This window comes from Epinephelus fuscoguttatus, linkage group LG12, assembly GCF_011397635.1.
Source record: "Epinephelus fuscoguttatus linkage group LG12, E.fuscoguttatus.final_Chr_v1".
NCBI lineage: Eukaryota > Metazoa > Chordata > Actinopteri > Perciformes > Serranidae > Epinephelus > Epinephelus fuscoguttatus.
The window spans coordinates 23,263,701-23,290,927 of NC_064763.1; the positions used below are offsets into that span (position 1 = coordinate 23,263,701).

Here is a 27,227-nt window from a genome sequence, read left to right on the forward strand (position 1 = left end):
TAATAACGCTGACAAAGAAACTGTCTTTAATGTGGATCGTCATGTTATGGTCGATACAAATCCACTTAACAAGTTCGGTATTGATGCAGATATCGATCTAGCATATTGGATCAGTGCATGTTTAGTGGCAAGCTGAAAAGAGTTCAACTACCATTAACTCAGGCGGAAAATAGGGAGTCACGTTCACAACAAAGGCAGCAGTCCTGTCTCTCTGCAGTGGAATAGCTGCTGTTGTATTCATTTTAGAAAAAAAAGGAAGGTGGCAACTGCTCGCCATCTGAGAGTATTTTTAGGATCAGGCATGTTGTAAATGAACAAACCATCTATTAAGATTTTTTTGCTGGAAATACATGTATACCATACATATACCATGTTCTAGGATTTTACAAACATCGCACATTCTTAGTTACATGTCACATAAGGTAAAATTGTATTCATGTCAGGTATCACTAAGGTCAAAATGCGCTTTAACATTTTGCTTTGCTGCAGACACAAAGCTTGCTGAAGCTTTGGAGTGTGGCTGCTGTGATAAAAGGCAGCAGTCTACCTTTAAAGGTCACTCTTAGAAAACACACAGCTCGGTGCAGCAAAGTAAAAAAAAAAAACAAAAAAACATTTTACCTTAATTTTTTTTCCAACTGGCATTTTTCTGGTGCAATGCCAGTGTAGCCAACACTAATACTGCTACATTTACAATGGCTGACTCTGAAGATAAAAGTGATATCTGATTTGCCTTAACTGTCTGTCATCCGTATTTAAATGTGCTGATATTAGGCCTGTAACAGTTTGTGGATTCATACAGAACCATCACGGTACCGTGGTCAAGGTAGAGTATGCACAGAATACACAGTGTATAGACTGAGGCACATAATATAGAGCCAAATATCACAGGTGCAAATTCTGCCCAGAAACACATAGCTGTATGCCGCTGTGGGCAGCTGTGGCTCACAGGCGGTTTAAATCACCAGCTCCTCTATTCCTCATGTCTCAAGTATCCTTGGGCAAGATATGGAACCCCAAATTGCTCCTGATAGCTGTTCCATCGGTGTGTGACAGCATGTGGATGGTTAGTGAGTAGCAGGTGGCACCTTGTATGGTAGCCTCAGCCACCAGTGTGTGAATGGGTGAATGGGACGTGGTGTTAAAGCACTTTGAGCGGTCGGAAGACTAGAAAAACACTATACAAGTGCAGTCCATGTTAGCAGCATATGCTGAGAGTAGTACAGTATAACAAGTGAGCAAATGCTGCCTGCAGGTTCCCAGTGAGCTACAAAGGGAGACGGCTGTGTCTTAGACAAGGACGGTTTGTCAGCATTGCACCGCCATTGTAGGGTCTATGAATGGAAAACACATCCAACATGCTAACACTCACATCTGACAGCATCACACAGATATGCTGATCACAATGACCATGGCTGTATTAAAAAAATAAAGTGTATTTTTTAAGTGTATTTTTGACACATTTGTGAGTCTTTGCAGTCTATCCCAGAATGGACCTGTGACCCACTTTTGGACCAGGACCCACCAGTTGGGAACCACTGCCCTAACTGATACAAATGTACCTACAGTATGTTAACAAAAAAGGGGCTGATTTTCATAGACAGAGAGGTTGAAATAAATGAAGAGCCTCGACCAGACAGATGACGCCCATGCCAATGAGCCTCTTACTTTGCCCTAACGCTGCATTTCACAGCTTCAGTCTATTCCCTCATTAATTACAGCGTGCCCACAGGACCATGGCTTCACTCACCTCCAGGCTGACGTGAACTCCTCTGAACACTATTTCTACTCCGCTTCAGCTCCTTTCATAATAGGAATTTAGTCTGATTGAGAACAGAGGTGCTAACTGAATGGCGGAGGTGCACAACATGACCGCTGCCAGCAGCAAGTGGACTTATCACATGTTGTACACAGCAGAAATACAGAAAACAGAAAAAATCTCAGTGAGCATAAAAGAAAGAAAAAACATCCAGTAATGTGTGTCAAACAGCAAAATGCTCTGCATAGAATGAGCTGCAGCCAGGCCCATCATCGCTCAGTGGTATCGACATTCTGTCACACTGACATATTTTGACAAAGCCTCCCTGTCCGCCTGTCATTAGACTGAAGAGCTGGCAGCTGGACAAATACATCTCAAACCACATGTTCTCCATTAAATTAGGAGAGGGAGGAAAAAAGAGCCACTCGGAAAGATCATTTGGAATTTAGCAAATAGCTTGACAGCAAACTTTTGATGGATGTTGTCACAGTATCATTACTCTGATCAGATACAGCAGCAGGATTAACACTGATAGAAGAAAGAAGAAATCCTGATGCACAGGGCAACTTGTCATTTCTTTATTGCCTGCTTTGTGGAATCATATTTCACAAGTATCTGCATTTGCCGCCACACTTTAAGTTTTCTGGAGCTGCGTTCCAAAAAGCCAAAGCTATTCAGTTTATCATCATATGTGGCAAAGAAAAGCATTACACTCTTACATTTAGGAAGCATAAAACCAGCATTTTTTTTGCTTAGAAAACTACTAAAACCATTATTTGATTCTCAAAAAAGCTGCCGACTAACAATGTATAGATTCATGCAAAACTTATCCCTCTCAATCATGAGTCATGTTGTCAAGTGAATCTGTAATAAACCTTTGGTAACGTAAATCTATGAGACACTCCGGGCTTGCATAAGACTATGTATATGTGAATGTTCACTAGTTATCATAGCACAAATGGCAGAGCGTAAAGGTCTAGGTGGGGGGAAAAAAAGAAAAGAGAAGGAAATCTCCTGTTGATTATTATATTTAAAGATCCTAGGGTACATTTTTTTGTGTTTGGGAGCTGTTTAAATGTGTAATTTGTGGTAGAGTTTATATTGTCAAACTATTAATATTGTATACAGAATCTGAATCTCACTCTGAGTTACTGTCGTTGTTCAAAAATTAAAGAAATGAGAGATAATATTTGGTTAGTTTTTACTGAATATATGAAGGCAAAATGTAAAACTATATCACTTGTTTTGTTGCAATTCTATTTTCTTGAACAATAATGAAATATTATTTTCACTAATTTGTCATATTGTTAAAATATCGTGATGTTATTTTAGGGCCATATCGCCCATCCCTACTGTGCATAGCGCTAACGTGAGGCCAGAACTTTAGAAAAAGGAACCGACCAGGTGCCAGACCGTAAGCAGCACGCTACCAAGAGAAAGCTACAAAAATTGCAGACACAGCGCTGAAAATATGTAAATAAAATGAGGCAAAACGCCAAGCGGACAAAGCAGCGACTGGCTTTCACTTTAGCTGCTGACCCTGTTTGTAAAGCCGACGATTCATGCACAGTAAACTTTTAATACTCTGCTGATCAACTATGCGAGTAATCGACTTATCATTACAGTTCTGCTTTAAATGGCTTTGTGTTGTTAAGCTTATTTGTCTTGCTGAATTGCATATACACAAGTTTCCCATTTAACCTTCAAAAACACACATTTTCACAGCATATACGGGTTATTTAGAAAACACAAAAGTGGCAGACTGACCGCAATGAAAAATGTGGCATGTTTTTGTTATAAAAAAAGACGTGAATTACAGTTGATGCATTTTACACTACTTCTGAAGACAATTCAAAACGCATATGAATAATAGAAACAGGTACAAGTCCATTATTGTTGTAAAAGGAATTCCCATTTGAACAACTTTGAAATATCGACTTAACAAGGGTGATGCCTCAGCAGGACCATGCAAGAAATATGAGGCTTGGCAAGTGGGCACTGCTGTTTAGACACAGTCGGAGCTTTGATTAATTATTCAATTTCCTCTCTATGAAAATTTCAATCCAAAATTTAAGAGACGGAAGCACACTGACCCACTTCTGCCACTCAAACAAGAGGCATGAACAGATCCGCCCACACCCCTCCTCTCTGCTCGCGTCCTGCACACTTCTCCCTCTCTGACAACATTTACACATTTACATGTATTCTACACCACACACTAAGCTTGTTTCAAACAGGAGGGAATTATTTGACAGCTACACACTGTCTTCACTTGACCGAGGCTGCTTGATATGCAAAAACGACAAATAAGAAGGCAGAGAGATGTCTATGATGGCCTTAATGGTTTATGCTTCAGTTGTTTTACATACAATGAGGACTTGGTGGTCATAACAACTCCTGGACATTAATGTGCATTGAAGTTCTGTGATGCATCCTTTGTTAAATCAATACTAATGTATATATATATATATATAAGTTTATTTTCATTTGATGGTGTTGTTGTTAGTATTTTAGCTTATGTTCAGATAACTATAACCTAGGTCTACATCTGTACTTTATGTGTTTAAAATACTCGCATAAATTACAGGACATTTGCAAAATAATCTCACTCACAATTATAATCTTATAGAGTCACGATTAATTATATTTAGTTATTCTCAGACAAAAACATTTAAACTTAGCAATAGTTTCGTGACTCTGACATGCTCTCATCTGACATCAGTCCCCCGCAGTTTGACCACATGTAACAGGCTTTCATATGTCGAGCTGGGCAAGCATCTGGAATAGTTCGAAAGTTTGCAAAGATGACCCCCCCAAAAACTGAGTGACAAATATGCCAAAGAAAATGGGTATGTTACAAATCTCCGACAAGCTCTCCTGAAAACTGTAAGTAACAGCTGTCCAGTAAAGTTTTTTTCTTTCTTTTTTGGTTATCATGGCCAATTTGCGACCCGCCTACTAACAAAACGGCTAACTGTCACATTATTTTAGGTTTGTAGAATGATGTCATTGTCTCTTTTTTACACCCCCATTGAAGCTTTGATTAATTGCGGATATTTCTCACTGAAGCTTCAATGCCCAAAAAATGGTACTGGCGAAAGCCCTACCAAAAATTAAATTCAAAATAATTCTGCTGCCACAAATCTCTAGGGGTCCATATGAGTATGAAGCAAGACGACCAAACAGAAGTAAAGACATTACACCTCCATATTCCAAGACTGCTACCAACACATCATACGTAAGTGCCAGCCCTGCCAGCATGTTGCAATCGCATCAATTAATGTTAAATTTTTGCCTAATCACTGCAACTTCTCCACAAATTTGACCTATCATCGTAGTTTGCTCTGAGTCTCACCAATCATAGCAGTCCCCTTACTCCACCAAACTCACTTCCTTGTTGACCTTGACCGTGCAACACTAAAGGCTCACACTCACCAACAAAAATTACCGCTACAGACAGTGCAAGGTAATGTCATTCTGTTCTGCACAACATGCAATGCTGAAGTAATGAGAGTCACTGATTGACAAACACTGTATTACCACAAAACGCTCCGCAAAATGGCTGAAACGTGTTGACAACAGACAAATCAAATTAACATGACAGAGGTTGATCTATTGCAAGTCAACAGGTTGTAAAAAGTTAATAAGATAACTTTATTGAATTATGAAAAAAAAGAACCTATTTTGCAGTTTTCACTTGCTCACAATGCCTGCTATTTCATTGCAATAAAACACCTCAAAACATTGTGACATGCACCACATTTTTAGAAAAACTGCTGTGAAATCAGGCATTTTAAGCCACAACAATCCCCCCCCAAAAAAGCACAAAATCCTGGAGGGACTCAAGGCCCCCAGGAAAGCTGCTCAGCCTTGCAGACATTTTTTTCCAGTGGCCATTTGGGGTATTAAAGTGATGACATCCCCTGTGGCCCAACACAAATGACTGGATACCTCAAACTGAGATCAAGGGCAGTACAACTCTTTCTCTTATGAATTTTTGATCCATGGAGGTTTCATTTTTATAAAATATCTCCATATCTCCAGGCAAGAAAAGCCTTTTTTTAAAAAAAACAAAACAAAACAAAACAGTGACATCATCTGTAAAGTCTGTGGGCTGAGTGTGTAGGGGCCAGTGGGAGAAACACTACTGCACATATTCAGTGGGCTGCAAGCCCCTGAAATAAACCTGGAGGATAGAAAATCTTTTTAGTGTACATGCACCATGCAAGTAATTCTCATTGAACTGTATAAGCGCCATCTTGGGTCTGGTATCCAGACCTAGTAAAACATCCATGGTGCACACATGGTGCAGTTTTTGAGTTAAAGATTTAAGAGGAAATGCCAGCAATACTTTCCATACATACTCATTTAATTTAGGAACCATGTGTGGAATTTGGAAATATGAATTAGCTTACCTCCATGTTTCTGTCCATGCATTTGGAGGGTGATGACTTGTCTGACCCAGAGGACTCAGCGCAGTAGGGGCGGTGGTTGCCCCAGCCTGCATGGGGAGTGTTGTGAGGGTGACAAATTTTCAGAGAGCCGCTCAAACAGGTGTCCACGACTGTGGCCGTGGTGCAGGGGTCAGCTGCACTGACGGCCTTCCTTAGAGGCTGCTTACCCCGATCTTGTTTGGTTTTCTTCTGAGATGAGTGGGAGGCACTCTGGGATCTCTGTAGCAAGGCCCTGGAGTATGTCTGGCAAGACTTTGTCTGACAGGAGTTACTGCTGTCTTCCTGAGCTGGCTTTCTTGAGAGGGTTTTCAGAGTGTAGCTGGGTTGTCCTGCTCCCTGCTTCCCCCGCAACAGTCTTCCATGGGCTTCTAGCAGGTGGCAGAGGAAGACAGCCTTTTCTAGGTCTAATTCCTGCCTGTGATGCAATTTATAGACTGCCTGTTCACCATCTATCTTCTCATACAGCGTCAGCAGCAATTGCTCAAGCTTTGTATACGTTTCTCCACTGCACAAACAAAAAGTCTCTTTTTCTCTGGACTCACTTTTGCGTCCACTGTCTTCAGTTTTCACCTCCTTAGCAAGCAGACGCTGGTATCTGTCAGAGTGCCTGTCCTTTTGGCACTCTCGCCTGGCTGCCTGCTCCCTCACAGCCCTCTGCTGTTCCCTCTCCGCTTCTTCCCGTAGGTGCCTCAGCTCCACAGAAAGGTGGCCACGGGCCCGCTGCGTTTGCCTCTTCTCTGCTTCCCAATCAGCCCGCAGCCTCTGCAGCTCTTGCCCATAGTCCGTCTGGCCCTGGCATGGTTTCTTGGATGACAGCGCCAGACGGTTATCACTGTCTTCCCTCATGATGCCACGCTCACAGCATAACATGCAAGGAACGGTGAGAGGCATTCATTTCTAACGAAGGGGGCCATGCATGAGAACTGAGAGGAAGTGCAGGTGGGTGGTGGGTGGTTATCAGACATGCAGCATGCAATTATCACAGCAGGTCACTGGGAGGATGAGACAGTGGGGGATGTGAGAAAAATTGAAGAGATGGTCAGGTGTTTTAAAATGTTTTAGATGGATGTGGCAACAAGAAATACAACATGAAAGCACAGGTGATATATTCAATGTTAGAAAGAAAGCAGCACTCTGAACAGGAAAGCATGCACAATGAATAATGATATGTTTTGATGTTTTTGTTATGAGTAGAGAGATAACTTGACTCTGGAAGCCCTCTGTATGCACTGAGGAGCAAATAAATCTGTGGCAACTGCTGCTTAATCTATGTGAAGCCCAATCAATGCATACTTTGATAGTCTATATATGGATACTAAACAGTTCATTACAGATGCCTTAACCCTGAGCAAATTATGATTATGTGTACCTGTTTTTGTGCTGTCTAAACCTCGCATATAATGTCCATATCATGCAGATGGATGGCAGAACTAACAACCGTTTAACAGGTGACAGCATAAAAACAAAACACGAGATGCGATTAATGGAGCTTATGCCCAGGAGCTAACAGTCAGCTGAGGATGCAACAAGTGAAGTGCTCAACTTCCACAGAAACGCTCCAACAGCAATGCACCGTTAGCTATCGTTACGGTGGCCAATTATACCCACCACTAGCTTAAATTAGCATAACTTGGGTCTCATATTACAGAGGATGGGGACTTCGGTCAATGGCTAATTAATTAGCTTCATTTAGCTAGCTGTTACATGGTCAAATAAGCGCTGCTAATGTAAGTAACGGTATTTAATAACGTAGATAACAGTCTGTAGTATATTGGAGAGGTTACAAGTTACAAGTACTAACGTTAGCTACTAGTTACGTCTTGTTAGCAAGTGTTAGCTTAACGTTAAGTTTTCTAGCCACAACTTATATCAAACTCACCTCTCAGCGGATTTAACTCTTATTTTTCAACTTTTCATCAATGGAGCCCAACTAAGGTGCTTTTGTCGGCATAAAAATAAGCTGTCTAACAACACTGAGACTGGTCACGTTAGTAGTTAAAGGTCCACAGAGCCATGCGAGAGGGGGTTTGTTTATCTGTGAGACACCAGTGTCACTCACAGTCTGTGTCCAGACTGCGGTCAAGCTAGCCCCCACAGTGTTTTACGGTACGTCGTGTATATACTAGGTATTATGGTAAGAGCGTGACTTCAAAATAAAGGCAGAATCCGGTGAACGTGAAAGACAAACAAAATCAGTCTGTCAATAATAAACAAAAACTTAAATACACAAATAAAAGAAAAAAAAATAGATACATAATGTGTTTTTAGCGTTGTTGTGGTGACCTGTCCCGTAACGGTGCTGCCTTCACGTGCCTCGACCATCATTAAAAGATCTATTATAATACTGTACGACTTCTCGTGCATTTTAATGCCTGTCATTCGGCAAACAGTCAGGTGTCTTCCTATGCATTCCTACAAACCCTAATTATAATTATATAATATAGAAAGTTCCACTTTTCACGGCTGCGTTTACAGATTTGAGTTGTTTATATATGCATTTTTACAAATTACAGTGTTTCCGACAGTCCCTGAAGGCAACACAGCCATTGCGTCCAACCAACTTATGTGAGATGGATGACCACCAGTGGCCACAGGCTGCTAGTGCAGTGTTGTTAAAGTTTGTAAATCTGCCGATTTTAATAACCTAATCAGAGGGATCGTTGTATTAGATCTTATTATTATTATTATTATTATTATCAGATTATCAGAGCAAAGGTACAGAGTCCCATGTGCAAAGGAAAACATCTGCAGAAAATCTTTGTCCCTGTTGTCATAAAATATCTTTATCAGTAAGGACAGCCACTTTTTGAAAACAGCTTGCTACCTCAGCACACAGCACTTTGAATCTATTTTATATCCTTAATTCAGTCCTCATCATCAAGTACCTAGCAGCCTACTCCTTTTACAGTAATGTAGTTTCTATTGTGTGTTGTGTTTTTATGTCAGTGTGTTTACCCTTTTAATAGTAAATTTCTCACATGCAAACCGAAGACAAATTTCTGCCTTTTGCATACAAAACACTGACAATAAAGTATTGTCTATTCTGTTCTTTTTTAACAATAAATTTGCATTGCTCTTGATCCTTGAATAATAAGACACTGCCACACTGATGACTGCCACACGCAACCTGCGTTATTTAAACTTTCTTGTCATGTAAGAGTTCTGAGGGTTTTACATAGCCCTCCTGTATATTTCCCTTTTCTGGAAAAGAATCCAATTTTATGAGTCCAGTATAATTTTGTTGTCTGGGAGAACGAATTAGATTTCATGACAGTGGTATCTTCCAAAACAAGGGTGTCATACACATCACCCGCAGGCCAAAACTGGGCCACCAATGGGTTGAATCAGGCCCACTGATTAAATTTGCAAAGTGCACAAACTGAAGAAGTCATTTATTCCAATTTTTCAATGAAATGCTCTGCTGTTCCTTATTGTCCACTGAGGATGGCACTGTCCACATAAAAGTAGCAGGTCCTGTGTTTGAAAAGCCATTAAAGATCCCACGTCCTTACTATGCAACAAGCACTGTCAAGCATTGGCTACTGTTGATGCAGGAGCCACCAGTGGTAAATGTCTTTGTCAAAAAGGAAAAAAACTGGACACAGGAAGTTGTTGGTTTTTGTTTTGTTTTGTTTTTTCAAGAAAAAAGGACCAGTTCCTAGGTTTGAAATTATTGTACTTTGTATGTTCAGAGCACCTTTCAGTGCTAAAGAAATATAGAAGACATACTATATAAATAATATCAAGTGCCACTAATAGATTCAGCAACAAACTGTCAAATAAAACAAAAACTTGCATGAAGAGCTGAGAATAGAAATGATAAATGAACTGTTGACAGGTTTGAGGAGACAGCAGAAATCAGCAGCTGTGAAAGGATAGAATATGTAGGCTATTTGCTTTTCTTTACACTAAACTGAGGGGAAATTTTGGAGATGTTGTCATTTACAGGTTATTATACAGTGGCTTCACTGGTCTGGCCCACTTGAGATCAAATTCAGCTGCACGTGGCCCATGAGCTAAAATGAATTTGACACCCCTGCTCTAGAAAAACATCATTCCTGCTGTTGACATGCGTCATCTCTTACCAGTAATGTCATTTTCTTACTGAGTGTCAGGTGTCTGCAAAGTGTTTAATGAAAGAATAATATGTGTGTGCATAAAGCATTGACCAAACGTCCCTTGTGACACAGTTTTGGATAACAGGAAAGAGGAAAGCAGCAGATACAGAACACAACAGGCTTGGCTTAAAATAAGTGTACTAAATGAAAGCTTGTAGAGATGACTGGCAGGCACACAGGATGTTAAAAAAAACTTTAGCAGCCAGACAGGAAACAGAATTAAGGAATGTCTGATTATTGTATGTGTGCAAGGAACACTCAGCAGGGACGACCAGTGGCCAGGTGAGGGACAGCAGCGTGGTCCGGAGGGACTGGGGAGAGAGAGAAAGTCTGTAGGTGGTAGTAAAGCGTGCAGATATCACCATGACACCTTGTTTGCTTTAATAACCCTGAGTGGTGTCTCATCACCTTGTGTTACCTGATCAGATGACTGAGAACCAGGTGCCATCTAACCTTACCTTTTACCATTGAATCCTTTATGCTCTCATGCTTACATCCTGGTCACAGTAATATGTTATTACAAGTTTATTAGTTTGGTAGAATTATGTGCTGCCTTTTATCCAGTATGTGACTGCTATTGCTGCAATCTTGAGGTCCCACTTTTTATCTTCACGTGAGGATATAATGAACAGGAAGGCACTGTTTAATATGATCCCTGCCTTCTTGATAAAAAGCTTCCTGGGATTTCATTATTTGGCAAAGGCAGTGATATTGAAATGTATAAATCCTCAGAAGTATGTACATACCTTTTCAATATCATGTTGCCAAAATCCATCAGAGGCGAAGCGCACTGTGTCTGACCACTGGGTGGCATCTGTACAAGCACAGAATTGGACATTTTAGTCCATATTTATGTTCATCTAGTAGCTTGTGTCATTGTAGCATGCTAATGAGCTAACACAAGTGAGTGTCGAGAGCATTTCTGATGCTCTGTGTTCATTGTGAGAGTGAAAGAGACAGAGATGGACAGGCAGAGATGAGAGGGAGATTCAGCATACCACTGTGTGTTATCAGGGTGTCCTTGGGCCGCTCCCTCTCTCATTTCCATCTCTGTCTGCTCACGTGTGGCAGGCTGCTGGGAAGAGGCAGAAACAGAGAGAGACGGAGAGAAAATGCTCGGCAAAAATCCCAAAGCGTGCTGCTGCATTCCCTTAATCATTTAATACACATCTACAGTAGTGATACTCCGGAAGGTCTCCCTGCAAACAGTCTGGACCTGTGCATCTGTCTTGGCGAGGATCTGTATATGTAGCTACTATTAATAATAAGAATACATAGCCCTTTTCAAAGAAAGATGTTACAAAGTGCTTTAAAAGACAATTAAAATGGATAAATGAAGCAAGAGTGAAAACAATGTATCTATAAATAGTAAAGTGGTAAAACAAGGAGATAAAACCAAACACATGCATAAATCCACACAAATAGGTGTGTACATAAACATACCTATACATGCTCTATGCACATGCTTCAGCCACGTGCACAACAACAACAACAACACTTTGGGAGCCCTGACAGCAAAACCCTTTAATACACATTTTTGTTTGCACACTTCCTGCATCTGACCTGCTTCTGCAGTTTTGATCTGAGGCCATGCACATGATGTGAGCATATTTCTGTCGGCCCATATATATTTCCATATACAATATGTTCTGGCACATATGGCTCCTGCATATTTGGACACATCTCAGTATGCTGACGCCATCTGTCACACTACACTTTACATTAACGTTTTCACATCTGTTTATATGCATTACATTAAAGCACATCTTTGGGTCTATGTCTCGGTACACTGTGTATTCTTTTTATCGTTAAAGGGACAGTTCACCCCAAAATTAAAAATATATATGTCTCCTCTTACCTGTGGTGCTGTTTATCAGTCTAGATTGTTTTGGTGTGAGTTGCTGAGTGGTAGAGGTATCGGCCACAGAGATGACGCCTTTCCTTAGATATAATGGAACTAGATGGCACTCAGCTTGTGGTGCTCAACGTGCCAAAAATATACATTTGAAAAACTCCACAACAATGTCCCTGTCCAGAAATCATGACCCAGTTACTCAAGATAATCCACAGACCTTGTTGTGAGCAGTTTCATGAAGGAACTATTTTCTCTTGACTGAATTACACCTGCCAACTGCATTTAGTTTAATTTAGTTTAGTTTAGCTTAGCTTAGCTTAGCTTAGTTTAGTTTAGTTTAGCTTAGCTTATCTTAGCTTAGCTTAGTTTATTTTAGTTTAATTTAGTTTAGCTTAGCTTAGTGTAGTTTAACTTAGCTTAGTTTAGTTTAATTTAGTTTAGCTTATCTTAGCTTAGTTTAGTTTAGCTTAGCTTATCTTAGCTTAGTTTATTTTAGTTTAATTTAGTTTAGCTTAGCTTAGCTTAGTTTAGTTTAACTTAGTTTAGTTTAGCTTAGCTTAGCTTAGCCTAGTTTTGTTTACTTTAGTTTAGCTTAGCTTAGTTTAGTTTAATTTATTTGGATCCCAATTAGCTAATGCCTAATGCTAGTGGGTCTCACCACTTTGTGCTGGATAAAAGCAAACCAGAGCTGTACCCACTCTTAGCTAGATGTACTCAAACTTTAAGGGGTATTAGTGTGAGTGTTTTGGTGTATAGTGGTATGTCTGCTGTAGTAGATGTATTGTGTGCTGTGGCATGTGTACTGTAGTGTGTGGATTGCGGTTTATGTATTTTATTGTGCCTTCCATGTTTATAGTGTATTGTGGTTGTGTGATATTTTAAATTGTATATTTATAGTTATATAACATTTAAGGTCTACATGTAAAAGCCTGACTAAGGACAAGGGTTGAAAATTAGCAACAGCTATAAACTCTCTGTGCAACACATCAGTCCCATACTCTGTCCTGGAACTATGTTGAATTTCATCGTCCCGATCAAATAAAAAATGAATAGATACATTAAATTTAACAAACAATTACATTCCTCCCCGATAAATAAATAAAAGTCACTAAGGAGTTTATTTTCACAAAACTAAAGACATTGACACCATAAACTGATGCAGTTAAGGCACAAAGTGGCTGATAAAAATTCACCAGAAAGCAAGATATTAGGTGTTTGATGCTTAGAATTTTCTGGTGAAGGGTGCGTCACCCCCAGTGATCAAACAAAACCCACACCCTTGAACATATCAACCTTTTTGAGACGTATGTATTAATTATTTTTGTATTCATTTACGGTTCTTCTTTTCTTTTTCTCGGTAGTTTTAGTTGAACAAAGTGTCTTTTGTGACCACTTAAATATATGATTTGTCTGCTAGTTGTTTCTATTCACACATGTGGAATACCCAGAGGCAGGTAAAGTGTTGTCTTACGACCTTTTATATTCAAGATATTTGAGTCTCCTTTTTATAATGATTCACCTGTGTGCATCCTGTTGTGCATTGCCACTTTACTGCACTATCTGTATGGCTAATAAGGCTTCAGACGATAATCTCACACAACACTGGTGTTTCATTACAATAATTAAATCATTAATCCATTTATTTATTAAAAAGGGCCCATGTTTAAAACATAAATGTCACCATTTAATGCACTGTACCAGATTATAGCTTTAAAGTAACTCCCGTCAGTCCTGTGGCAGGCCAAAGCAGAGAAACAGCATCATGCAAACAGGGCTGAGAATAGACACAATACACAGTTACGTAAAAAGAGAACACACAAGACACACAGCACAAAGCTTCACACAATAGCACATGACAAATGTATGCTGGTCAGATATACCCATAATACACAATACAATCCATATTATGTAATGTACCAGCTGCATTTGTTACTTAAATCTCTAAAACAATAATGTCAGATCAAGTTTTTTTGAGCCTAGATTTTATTGTACAAAAAAAACAATCCACTGTTGTCATTCATTTCTAAGTCAGAATTTAGGACAATAAATACAAAACAGAGCTTAAATTGTTGTCTTGACGTGTGCATGATATTTGTGAACTGTGTCATAGTTTTCACCACCTGCGACACAGAACACTACCTGTCTTCTTGACCCACTTAAGATGATTGTCCAAGACAAAGGTAACAGGATGTCATGCTGCACTATTTGTGTCAAGTTCAAATTCAAGACCCCGATAACTACGGGACAAAAACTTTTAGATAACCCATGACATATATGCCAAGATGATCTAACTATGGACTTGCTACGTCTGCACTGTTGGAGTTGTGTAAAACAGACTCCAAGAACATGTACAATGGCTGACCTCGCCAAATCATCAACACACTGTCAAGACATCTCTTCCAGACAACTATTCCCCTCTGAGAATGTCCCGTTTGCTCACATTGTGTGTGTCTCTGCGCAGAAATCCAACTGGGAGATGAGGAGACTGGTCTGAGCCTTTTCTCCCTTAAGGCCTTTTGTTTGTGGTAGCTTTGTTTCCTCTTTTCATCTCAGCCCTATTAACTGTAGTGTAGAGCAGCACAGTCATCTAGACTCATTGTACTTATTGGCAATAAATATATCAGATTCAAACAGGTTAGTGAGGTGCCGAGAGTGCTGGTTAAATTTGGGTTTAAACTCATTGTGTGAGTTCATTAAGGTGGCATAATCCACTCCCACAACATTCAGACTCCAACACAAGGGATTATAGGACAATGAGCCCCTGGGCACAGATATGTAAAAGGCCTCTCTTCTCTTGGTGGCAGTCATTTGCCATCTCTTCAGTAGGGTAACATAATTATGATTGGCCCCCGCACATATGCTGCAAGTGGCAGCGCTTGGTCTGGCCCATGTTTGCATTGGCTGAGGTCGAGTTGCTACAGATGCGGTCCGTAAACTGCTGCCCACTCTCCTCCTGGCAAAGTAAGGCCAAAATACATCACACTGAACAGAGGTGTGTCCCTCCCATCCTGCACGCCAGCCTTTGATCAGCACTACGTACAGCAGCAGAAGGGTCAAATTCATCAATGCTAATCTAACAGCCTGCCCTGGACTCAAACCACTGCAGCCTAATTTCTACAAGCAGCAAAAAACCTGCCTTCCTACACGGACACCTAACAGATTCTGGACCCTGGTGTGCTGCACCTGTTGTACCATCGATATGGTGTGGCACATTAGACTTCCAGTTGTACAGAATGAGACATCTTGCTCGCCATGATAAAAAAGGCCAAAGCACAAGTCTGGGCTCGGGAGAGACCTGGATCTCATCGGGCCACACCAAATATTGCCAACTGTGGCTCTGGGTCTATAGTTTTATTGCACATGTACGAAAATGTCTCAGAAATCTTGTCCCAAAATTGTCAAAATTGCGTCTCTTTGTTGTTGTTTTGTGTCTTTTAGCTGTCATTTTGCATCTGTCTGTAATTTCAAATCTTTATATGATCGCTTTGTGTTTCAGTAGACTTTTATTATTTCTTTGAAGTCTTTTTGCATCTCTTTGTGGTTGTTTCGCATCTCTTTGTAGTAATTTTGCATGTCTTTGTGGCCATTGTGTGTCTCTTTGTAGCGTTTTGTGTCTCTTTGTGTCTCTGTGTGGTTGTCTTGTGTCTCTTCGTAGTCATTTTGAGTTTTTCTGTAGTTTGATTGACATTCTTACCCCCTGCTCCATAGGCCCTTTCAGAAACCCACCCCTGCTCCAACATTACCAGTACAAAGTGAGCAAATATTACAGTCATCTTTCTGACAAAGGAAGAGGAGGCACCTTAACAGACAGGAGGAGTTTTAACTCACAGTCACAGCCATAGATCAGACAGGTCCGCCTGTACTGTAGCTTTTCACTACTGATTATCTCCCCACCACTGTATGTCTCAGCACAACTGGGAATCATTATAATATGTTATATAATATGGATGCAGCCAGTAACATGTGAACCCTCCAACACATGCTGTCACAAACTGGGAGAGGGGAGTCACTTGTAGATTAACCGTGACTGTGTGCTGTATACTTAGACAGCAAAGTAGATGATAAAGAATGGTTTTCTGAAATGTCACAATCATTAACATGGTTAGTGGGTCAAATATGCTAAGTCATAGAGGAAAAGAAACACTATCTTTCTTTTCCCTGGTGTAAACTGTAGCCTACATTTACTCTATTGGCACCTTGGGGGCAGATTATAATTTACTGGTTCCTTTGGGGCAGGTTATAATGCACTGAATCTTTTTATCTCTCATGTAGTGTTCTGTCTGGTATTAACGAGAATCAAGGGGCTGGTTCCTCTTCCTTCACAGTAAACAGCTAACGAATATGACACAGTAAGTGGGCTGTATTACGGGACATTTATAATGTGTGATTTTCTTGAAATGACACAACTTTGACGTCACTGGTAGAGACCAAAAACAGAGCTTAAAGAGAGTGGATAAGAGAGTGGATATTCATCAGGTGGCCACGAACAACTCTGACTGAAATCTGAATAAACAACTGTTTGCTAACAGGTTGAACATCATTTGGTGTTGGTTACTGCAATGTGCAGTTTTCTCAAATTGTGCATGAAACCCTGTATTTTCCAGGTATAGAAGTAATTGTAAGGTTTACTGCAGCTGATATTTTAGCAAATATCTCTTGCGCCCGCAACTAAAGTTTTGAATTTCCCTTGGTGTAAATGTTTTCTGGGTTTCCCTAAGTACAAATCTGAAGAAATTTAGAAAATCAGTCAAATTGTTTGGCTGAAGAGTGAGCTCTTTTTCTTATCATACTATACACTAGTCTTTGGGCACATGGGACTACTGTTTTTTCTGTATATTTCATTATATTTTAGGGAAATATAGTTCTCTCATGTGTCCAAAGACTAAATACAGTATGATAAAAAAAAAAATGGCTGTATCCCAGAAACTGTAAGAAGCACAATCAAGTGTTTTGTTTGTAGGAAGTTGAAAATTGAAGCTATGCACATATAGGCAATGTAAAAAAAAAAACTTACATTGAAGATATTTAATACTATGTTAATGTTTTTCCTCCATCCATCCATCCATCCATCCATCCATCCATCCATCCATCCATTTTCATCCGCTTATTCGGGGCTGGGTCACGGGAGCAGCAGGCCAAGCAAAGCACCCCAGACGTCCCTCTCCCCACAACAACGAGGGATATGTAATCCCCCCCAGTGTGTTCTGGGTCTGCCCCAGGGCCTCCTACCAGTGGGACGTTCCCGTAACATCTCCAACGGGACGCGCCCAGGAGGATCCTGATCAGATGCCCAAACCACCTCAACTGACGCCTTTTGACACGAAGGAGCAGCAGCTCTACTCCGAGCTCGCTCTGGATGTCCAAGCTCATTACCCTATCTCTCAGGCTGAGCCCAGCCACCGCATGGAGGAAACTCATTTCGGCCTTTTGTATCCACAACCTCATTCTTTCGGTCACAACCCAGAGCTCCTGACTGGATGGACCAGTAAATTGAAAGCTTCCCCTTCCAACCCATCTCCCTCTTCACTATGTCAGTCTGGCACAGCTGCACAACTGCACCAAACCTCTGATCCATCTCATGCTCCATTCTACCCTCACTCATAAACAACAACCTGAGATACTTGAACTCATTCATTCATTCATTCATTCATCTTCTAACCGCTTCATCCTCTTGAGGGTCGCGGGGGGGCTGGAGCCTATCCCAGCTGACATCGGGCGAGAGGCAGGGTACACCCTTACAGGTCGCCAGACTATCGCAGGGCTGACACATAGAGACAAACAACCATTCACGCTCACATTCACACCTACGGACAATTTAGAGTTACCAATTAACCTAGTCCCCAATCTGCATGTCTTTGGACTGTGGGAGGAAGCCGGAGTGCCCAGAGAGAACCCACGCTGACACGAGGAGAACATGCAAACTCAGCACAGAAGGGCTCCCACGCCCGGGATCGAACCGGCAACCCTCTTGCTGTGAGGCGAGAGTGCTAACCACCACACCACCGTGCCGCCCCAGGATATGTTACATTTGCACATTATTATGTACCTGATATGTTGAAACTTGGTTTATGGTTAAGTTTAAGTTTAAGTTAAGGCACAAAAAACACCTGGTTATGGTTAGAAAAAGATCATGCTAAAAAAAAAAAAAATTGGTGGCACAATCTCACAAGAAACATAGCGATGTCTTGGTAAATATCAATCGCTTTTCATTGCACTATTCCGACTAGAAATGCAGCAGTGTCTCAGTAAAAAACAACTATTTTTCGTGGCACTTTCTGGCAGGAAACCCAATGATGTCTTGGTCACTACTCCTGGTGTAGACACAACAACAGGTCTCTAAAAAGAACTCCCACGTTTGGGGGCTGAAAAGCCGCTGGAAACACAACCAGTCTTGTTGTTTATTGGTCTCGAACAGTGGTCTGAAGCATGGCAGGCGTCTTGCCTAGATGTTGATGCCCTCCTCCTCCTCCCCCTGATTAAGTCAGTTCATATACTACATCGCCTCAGAAACATCAATATGATATGTATAAAACCTGAAAATCACATATTTGTGGTTTGCAGAAACGTACAATGCCAACATGTTCTTTGGCTGGCTTGCCGCACTTTGGCTGTGCGGTGTTGTATTTTCTCAATCCTATCCTGGACGTTCAGATTAGCTTTGTGTAACAGAATCCCTGTGTTTTGGTTCAACCACTGATTCGGGTGACACCCCAGGAAGGAGCCATGAATTGGTCCTTGTCAATGGCCACGGACAGCCTGCACGTTTCTCCACGGCTCAGGAAGGATTAGTGTTTGGAGGTAATTGCTGCACAATCCAGGGAGGCCTCTGGCTTTTCCTTGTGAGGAGACAATTGAGAGAACTACAGAATATTTTGTATGTGTGAAATATAACTACACTGAGACATGTTAAGCTTCTTCCTAGCTTGAGGGAGACACTTTTCACTTTTTATTCAGTGAAATAAGGAGTTTGTGCATGCTGAGGTCAGGATCATGTTGGTGACACATGAAGAGTACAACAGTCTTTTAAGAGACGTAATTGCTCATTAAGGTGATGAAACATTTTCGAGGCGAGTGAACTTTTAAAGGTCGATTGCAGCATTCTGACCATAATTTTATGTCTTCTGACAAAGATTGCATCATCATCATGGCCAAGATGTTCATGCTCAGTTTGCCTCGTCTTTTCATCCATGCACGAGGTGGATCCAGGATTATTTGTCAGTCATCACCTCTCTGTGGAGAGATTTTTAAAACCTTCAAAACTCTCTAGGAACTCCTGTGTACAACTTTCTGATTTATAACTTTCACTGCCTCATAATCATACAAGTCTTTTGCTTTTCTTCTGTGTGGGAGAGTCCTATGCACACACACACACACACACACACGCACACACAGGACCTGAGCTACAACCTTGTCTGCCTCTGTATCCAGAGATGAGCAGGACCGCACCTTCTGTGAGCGCTACCTGAAACTGGAGATGCAGGGGTACCAGTGAAGGGTTAGCTTTCATTGTCTTTGTCTTTTTTTGTTGTTGTTGCCCCTCCTGCTTTTTTTAAACATAGACAGGTACTGGGTGTTAAGAATATTAACATACAATGCTCTGGTATTTATTTTTTTTACGTAACCTCTGTCACTGACGCCAGGTACTTATAGTCAAGCAGGGTTAAGGAGATGAAAGACCTTAAACGAGTAGCGCTGGATACTCTTGACTTTCCTGCCTCCATTTCTTGGTGTGTTTTCTGTGTGGAATTAAGCCGCCTGCCATTTGAGCTCTGAGGACACTTTTCTGTACTTGTGTGGGGGAAGGAATCCTATTTTATTTTTATTTTTTTATTATTGTGGGTGAAGATAAATACTTTGACAAGAGGTATGTATTTTTTTAATTGATTTGCTTTATTCGATTATCAAGATTATTTTAAACCTGGTTCTGTGACATATGAGTGAGCGACTTTAAATCTCTGTCATTTAAACTGTTTTTACCATAAATGCACTTTCATTTATTCATTCATTTATTAATCATAAAGTGAAGGGTTAAAGGGTTTAATTAAGATGTTTTTTTTGCAAGGCTGATATTTGAATTAGGAGCATTCTATGTCAAAGATGTTGAGATTCTTTAAATTATTACATTCAATTCTATCTATTCATGAAGATGGATAATTCTGTTTTGAGAAAAGATAAGTTTCTTTCGTCATTTTTTGTCACACTTTTCCAAAAAACTAATTAAACTTGACAACAAAAAGGATATTGCTTATAAATTCTATGGTCAGACGTACATGCTGACACTGATTCTCTGTTTAACTGACAGTATCATTCTGTGGTTTATCTCAGACATTAAGGGGTATTTTTGTGGGGCTGAGATCTTTCAGCTATTTCTCAGCACGGGGAAGTGAGAAGGGAGGGGAAGCAGAGCCGACACAAAAGGCAACATTATTCCCCAGCGGATCTGCGCTACATCCTACTATGAATGGAGTATTGAAAAACACAACATTGGGGACTAGATTATTTTTCATCCCTCATAACTGAGCCATTTGTCCCAGAGTTTCGAGTGGTTTGTTGGTACAGTCTGCATATGAGACAGCCGTGGTTCTCGAGTGCTGTGCTGGTGTTAAACTCCTCACCTCCCAATTGGAGGCACAGGGTCTCTCTGAGGGCCTCTGGCCTTGTGCGCTGCATCTTTTCATATAATGCAGTCCAGTGAAAATGGACTGGATCTGGTTTAGGCCTGCACAGTGCAGAGTTGTTTCTGTGGCTGCTGTTAAGTGTTTTCTTGTCAGTAATGACCCCCAAAAAAGTTGTGCTTTAAATGTACCCCCACAAGCTGAAGATAACTGTGTATACAGTACAGTGGCTCAGGATTTAACACCCCCTCCTCTTTCTGCCCCTGCAACCTGCACTCCAAGGAGACGAGAGGCGCCCCTGCAGTGTCATCAGGTGCCTAAGCGTTTTGGAGGGTTCTAGTGACAGATTGCAGGAAGCAGCGTTTATGCCTGACGATGGGGACCACAGAAAGCAGAAATGTCTTTTTGTGCCCCCTGGGCTCGGAATGTCCACTATCTCGAGGGGCCAATATCAAATTCTCCCCTCATCATCCCCTAATACACATTCCAGTGTAAGGTCAGGGGGAATTCTGCATGAGCGAAGAGACAAACAACCCAAGGCCAAGCCACACACTGTGGTCTCCTGGTGACAACACACTTATTATAACACTATTCAGTTCATTCTGGGATGTTTGCTCTTAAAAAATTAGGGGAAATTTGGATTTAGTGATTCCAAATTCCCACTTTATTGTACTGCTTTGGACTGCATATATGATAAAGAGGAACCCCACCTGGATTGCCAATTTCAATACGTTACTTCCCTGGCCTAGGAAATTCCAATTGATATTTGCAAACATGCAGCTGACTCGCCGCAGATGTTGGCATTGTCCATTTCTGCAAACTACGAAAAGGTTACATTGCACGTTTTAAATGTATCATATCAAGGTTTCTAAAGTGACGTGGTATACGAGCTGACTTTAGATTGGACTGTTCCAGAACAACAGACAAAAAGACACCAAACATGGGTGTTTCGTAGCGACCCATCGCTGTGTTTTCACAGTTTTTTTCAGGCACCAAATGTAGGTGTTTTGTAGCAACCCGTCACTGTTTTTCCAGCAGCTTTTTAGGCACCACACATTGGTGTTTTGTAGCAATCTGTTGCTACGATTTCCAGCAGCTTTTTACACACCAGACTTGGGTGCTTTGTAGCGTCTCATCGCTGTTTTCAGTGGTTTTTTAGGCAACACCCATGGGTGTTTTGTAACAACCAGTCACTGTTTTTCCAGCAGCTTTTTAGGCACCACACATTGGTGTTTTGTAGCAATCTGTTGCTACGATTTCCAGCAGCTTTTTATACACCAGACTTGGGTGCTTTGTAGCGTCTCATCGCTGTTTTCAGTGGCTTTTTAGGCAACACCCATGGGTGTTTTGTAACAACCAGTCACTGTTTTTCCAGTAGATTTTTAGGCACCAAACATGGGTGATTTGTAGCAATTTGTCGCTTTTTCCAGCAGCTTTTTAAGCACTTAATATGGGTATTTTGAAACAACCTGTCACTATTTCTCCAGCAGCTTTTTAGGCACGAACTTTAGGTGTTTTGTAGTAACCCGTCTCTTTTTTCAACAGTATATTAGGCACCAAACGTGTTTGTTTTTTAGTGACCCATCGCTGTTTCTCCATCAGGGTTAGTACCACAAAGGTGGTTATTTTTACCAGGACATAAATGGCTTCTCCAGATGTGATTGGGTATTTAAAACCAAAACATGATCAATTGTTTTTTTTATGCCTAAACCTACAAATTAATCACAGCGCTGCTGAAACATAAAGTTTCAATGTATCTACTACATAAAAATGTGCAAATGTAATGTATCTGTGGTTTGCAGTTACACACAGAACCAATATTTATGCTGGTAAGTGGGATGGAACATGAGGCACTCTCCCAGCCTCAAACTTGTGATGTTGTTACGTATAAAGTCTGGAGCTGAATGGCAGCCTGATTTTGTGGATCCACAGAGAATTCATTTGTTCTATTTATACCCAGATGAGCCTGTTTCTATTGTAGTAGGTGTACCCATATACTCAGAACATTCCACTGGGTGCTCTCAGTGTCATCTAGAACTTTCCCAATTCATTGTCGGTGGAGCAGCTCCAGACTTTATGCTTGATGATATCTGACATTTGAGTTTTAGCACTCTAGTTTTTGGATTTGGGAGATAGTTGTACATGTTTACTTATTCTTTTTGGACTGTCTTAGATTCTAGGAACAACATCTGTGTTTTTGAAAATTAAAAATTTGACTCTTTATGTCTGTCAGTTATATCCTCACACCACAGCATCATCTCACTATAGCGTTTTCCTGAATCCCCTTTCAGTATTAGTTGAATGTCATTCATCCCAGTTTCTCACTTAAGAAGAATGAAGGCTATTCAGTGTCTCACTGTGGCACTATCTAACTCTGATTATTGAGTGACTGTCAGTGAATCCCAATATTCTCTGTCCAAAGGAAAATCCCCTTGATTATCCAAAGCCATGACACAGGTGTCTGCCTCTGTCTGTAACATTAGCCCTCCCCAGCTATTGACTGTGGGAGGAAATCAAACTTCCTCAGCTTACAGTTTTTTTACAGTTGTTTACGCACTAAAATGAAAATTTTCACACAATTAACAGCTCTTTACACTCAAGAAGCAAAACACCTGTCCATAGTTGCACAACAATAAGCACAGACTCAGCTTCACACTTTCTGCAAAACATTACACACAGTGATTTGCAAAACTCTACGCGCATTATCACACCTTAGACACAGATAAGGATTGTGAGGTTACTTCCTTCTCATTACAAAGCCCCGGCTTGCCACCAACCACACTAATGAACGAATTGGAAAATCACATCCACCTGGTGTGGAAGCACACAGGTGCTTACTGTAAACCAAGTGGACCACATGCAGTACATTGTCATTGTCATCTGCTCTGGTCCACAATTGGTTCCATGAGCACCCTGAATTTGCAGTCTTATACCTTCCACCATACTCCCCATTCCTAAACCCAAGAGAGGAATTTTTATTTGTCTACACTTTACAGTAGTAAGAAAAACTACTATTTTGTTCTGATTTTCATTGTTGATCTGTTACTGTAACTGAGTATGGTAAGAAATAAATATTTTCAGTCTGCAGCAGTCTGCAATCAGTGTTGTGTTTGTTTGTTGTATTTGTGTACTTTCTCTGTATACCTCAAAGTAATCATGAAGAATGTTGTGGGTTTGACAATATCTTTTTGTCATCTAAATTATCCCTTACATAAAAATGTCTGGCAAAAAAGTCTACCAGCTATTTTCTAAAATAGGGGTTTTTACAAATGTATTTTGTATTGATCACTGTAGTGTGTAACTGACTGCAATAGTCTGATCAGCATTTTTATAAATATGTGTATATGTTTTGACTGAAGTGTGTCATTTTGCAAACAATCTAGGAGTTATGCAAATTGAGTGTGGTGTTTGGATAATTGCGTGAATATTTTTGAAAAAAGGAGCCCTGTTTTCAAAATTGCGTGTAAACAATTGAGAAAAACTGTAAATCATCAATGTGGCCGACGTCACCCGTCATGGTGCGGCCTGTTACCTGCTTACAGGTGGGTACATGGCGGCCATTTTGTGCTTACAAAACAGCAACGTAACTCTACTCCCTGCTCCCACTGTATTATTGGCAAGAGCAGCACAATTCGGTGGCACATGCCCAGATCTGGTAAACTGGGGCTCCTGGTTTGGTGTTTGTATGCCACAAGAGCTTCCTTACAGCTCTCTTTTGTCCATGGCAAGTGATGTGCACCACATGAGCTCTGCAAACGATTTCTTTTTGAGCTACACATTTTCCGAGCCTGAACTCAGACTACCATCAATACCTACTACAGCACAATAACAACAGCTGCAGGCTCCATCAGAGAAAACAATCCAATACTATAATTAGGCGTCTCTGAACCAGGACAGTAAGTAGCGATTGTTTTGTAGTAGTAGAAAAGTGCCTACTACATTTAGAGGTGTGTTTAAGCACAGTGCAGGACTTTTGGGAGTCTGGTGAGAGAGTCTGACAGTGTGTGAATGTGTGTGTTGCAGGTGGATGGTCAGTCAGGCAGCCATGCGAGGCCAGCGTGTGGTGGAGAGCGCGTGTAGGTGCTGGAACCCAGCCATCTGGCTCCTGGTGTCGCTGCTGGGATCACTCGTCTTGGTGGCCGTCAGTGTGCTGCTGCGACTCGGTGAGTGTGTCAGTGGGGGTCGGTTGCACCCCCAGACATTTTTGATAGTTGTGGCCAGATGGGGCAATTGAGAATCTCGGCACACCAAACCAAAAATTATAACCAAATGAATTCTATCATGCTGTTGTGGTATATTGCCGAGTTAAAAAAAAAAAACTATATCAATATGAGAGTGAAGGAATCTCATACTGATGAACTTTGGTTTAATCTTTTACTCTTAAAGTTACCAAATATCTGATGTGCATGGGCTTATTACAGTACAGTTAACATTTTGAGTTCCATAGCAATCCTGTTTTAATGTGTTATGTATCTGTATTTACATGCTACAATAGGCTGGTGTTCCTTTTCCTTAAAAAGACAAATACAGCTTTCATTTGAAGGAGTATATTGATTATATGGAACAAAACATGTATTAGGAACAAGCCTACTTAAGTTTGAAAACACCACACAGAGGCTTCCAATTTATTTCTATTATTTTCGCAAGGGGGCGCCAGTGGGGGCTCAGCTATTGTATCAGTGTGGCCATGGCCCCCCCTGGCCACCGCTTGACAACGCTTCTGCTGAGAGTCAGGGCCATTAGCTCCAAGTTGTCTGACTGCTGAATGCTACATGTGATCAGGAGCAAAAGGTGTATTTTACTTTATTTGGGTCCATTTTGGGGAAATATGGGGATACGGTATTTAGTAAAGACATATTAAAGCAACCCCAGTCTGAAATACAGTTTAAAATAAAGGCCTTGTATTTTTTTGTTTGCACTTGAGCAGTAATAACATCATGTAATATTTACTTTGATTTTCAATATCTGTGGTGCATTGTCATTGTTAAAGGGACAGGTCACCCCAAAATCAAGATATTTTCATCTCATCTGTAGTGCTGTTTATCAGTCTAGGTTGTTTTGGTGTGAGTTGCTGAGTGTTGGAGATAGGCACTCAGCTTGTGGTGCCCAAAGTGTCAAAATAATTATTTCCAGAAATCATGATCCAGTTACTCAAGATAATCCACTGACCTTGTTGTGAGCAGTTTCATGTAGGAACTATTTTCTTTCTACTGAGCAACATCCACCAACTGTATCACTGCACAGAAAGAGTGCATCCACTGCTAGCTCACCTAGCACCACCGAGCTAGCTAATGTTACAGCTCAGCCGAGGAGAATGCCATTAATTTTAGACATCTCGCACTGTCTAGAGCATGAGCCTTCTGCACAGTGATACGGTTGGCGGGTGTAGTTTAATAGAAAGAAAATAGTTTCTGCATGAAACTGCTCACAACATCATGATTTCTGGAGAGAGACATTGCAGCTGAGTGTCTGAATTTTTTTATTTTCTTTTGGCACTTTGAGCACCACAAGCCGAGTGCGATCTAATTTCATTATATTAGAGAGAAGGCAGACATCTCCATATATCTCCAACACTCTCCACCTCAGGGGGTAAGGGGGAAATGTTATTTTTGATTCTGGGGTGAACTATCTCTTTAAACTAAAGGCCTTGTATTTTTCATTTGTATTTGTGGTGCATTCTTTGTTAAAGGGAATGGGGTGAAATATATATGAAACAGCTGAGTTGGGTGCACTTTCAAGTTCTCAATCACTGTAAAAAGAAACTGTGTGTTTAAACTTAAAAAAGTTAGTGTCCAGGCTGCCTTAAATTTTTAAGCTGACTGAATTTGAGAAGACACGTTGAATCATGACCAAATTACCTCAACTTGTCTTCTCCAATTCAGTCAACTTAGAGTTCAAACACGAGCTTTTTTAAGTGTGTGTGGGATAAACCAGCTTATTAAAGTGAATCATTTATTAGAAGAGAAGTTTTTTTTAATACACTGGCCCAGGAGCAGAGGTTGGCTGTGTAAAGACTGAAACTGATTCCCAATGCCTTATTTAACACTGCTGTCTACTACTCTTAACATTCAACAAACCACCATGTCCTTGCTGTTTAAACTCTTAAACATGATGACCCTTGCATCAGTAGTTTTTAAATCATTGATATTCTGCTGTCGACTCCACCGCACAGACTAAACTTATACTTTAATAGCTGTTCCAAAAAAGGGAAAAGGTTAGTACTGCCATACACTGAAATAGAACAATCTGGTTTCTTGTGTGTCAGTGCTGAACCACATATTTGGGGATTTAATATGCTCAAGAACCCAGTGCTCCTGTAAGTGAAACTCCCTGCAGATGAGTGCTTTTGTGTCCACAGTTGCTGTTCGCCCCATGTTTACCAGTGATAGCAGGCTAAAAGCCCTGAAGTTATTTTGAAGGGAGCCA

General features: G+C 40.8%; 1 protein-coding gene across 7 annotated transcripts in view; it reads right to left on the reverse strand.

Annotated features, from left to right (window-relative positions):
• Positions 1–8,299, reverse strand: part of LOC125898352 (peripheral-type benzodiazepine receptor-associated protein 1) — a 98,874-nt gene extending 90,575 nt beyond the window's left edge. For 5 of the 7 annotated variants that reach the window (XM_049592130.1, XM_049592132.1, XM_049592131.1 and 2 more), the window contains exons 1-2: positions 8,093–8,299; positions 6,175–7,205 (exon numbers count right to left, since the gene is read on the reverse strand). In XM_049592130.1, the coding sequence (XP_049448087.1) occupies positions 6,175–7,104 (930 nt within the window). In that variant the 5' untranslated portion in view covers positions 7,105–7,205; positions 8,093–8,299. Of the gene's footprint in view, positions 1–6,174 lie in introns of all 7 variants that reach the window. The other 2 variants (XM_049592135.1, XM_049592129.1) reach the window with 2 other exon arrangements.
• Positions 8,300–27,227: the final 18,928 nt, after the last annotated feature.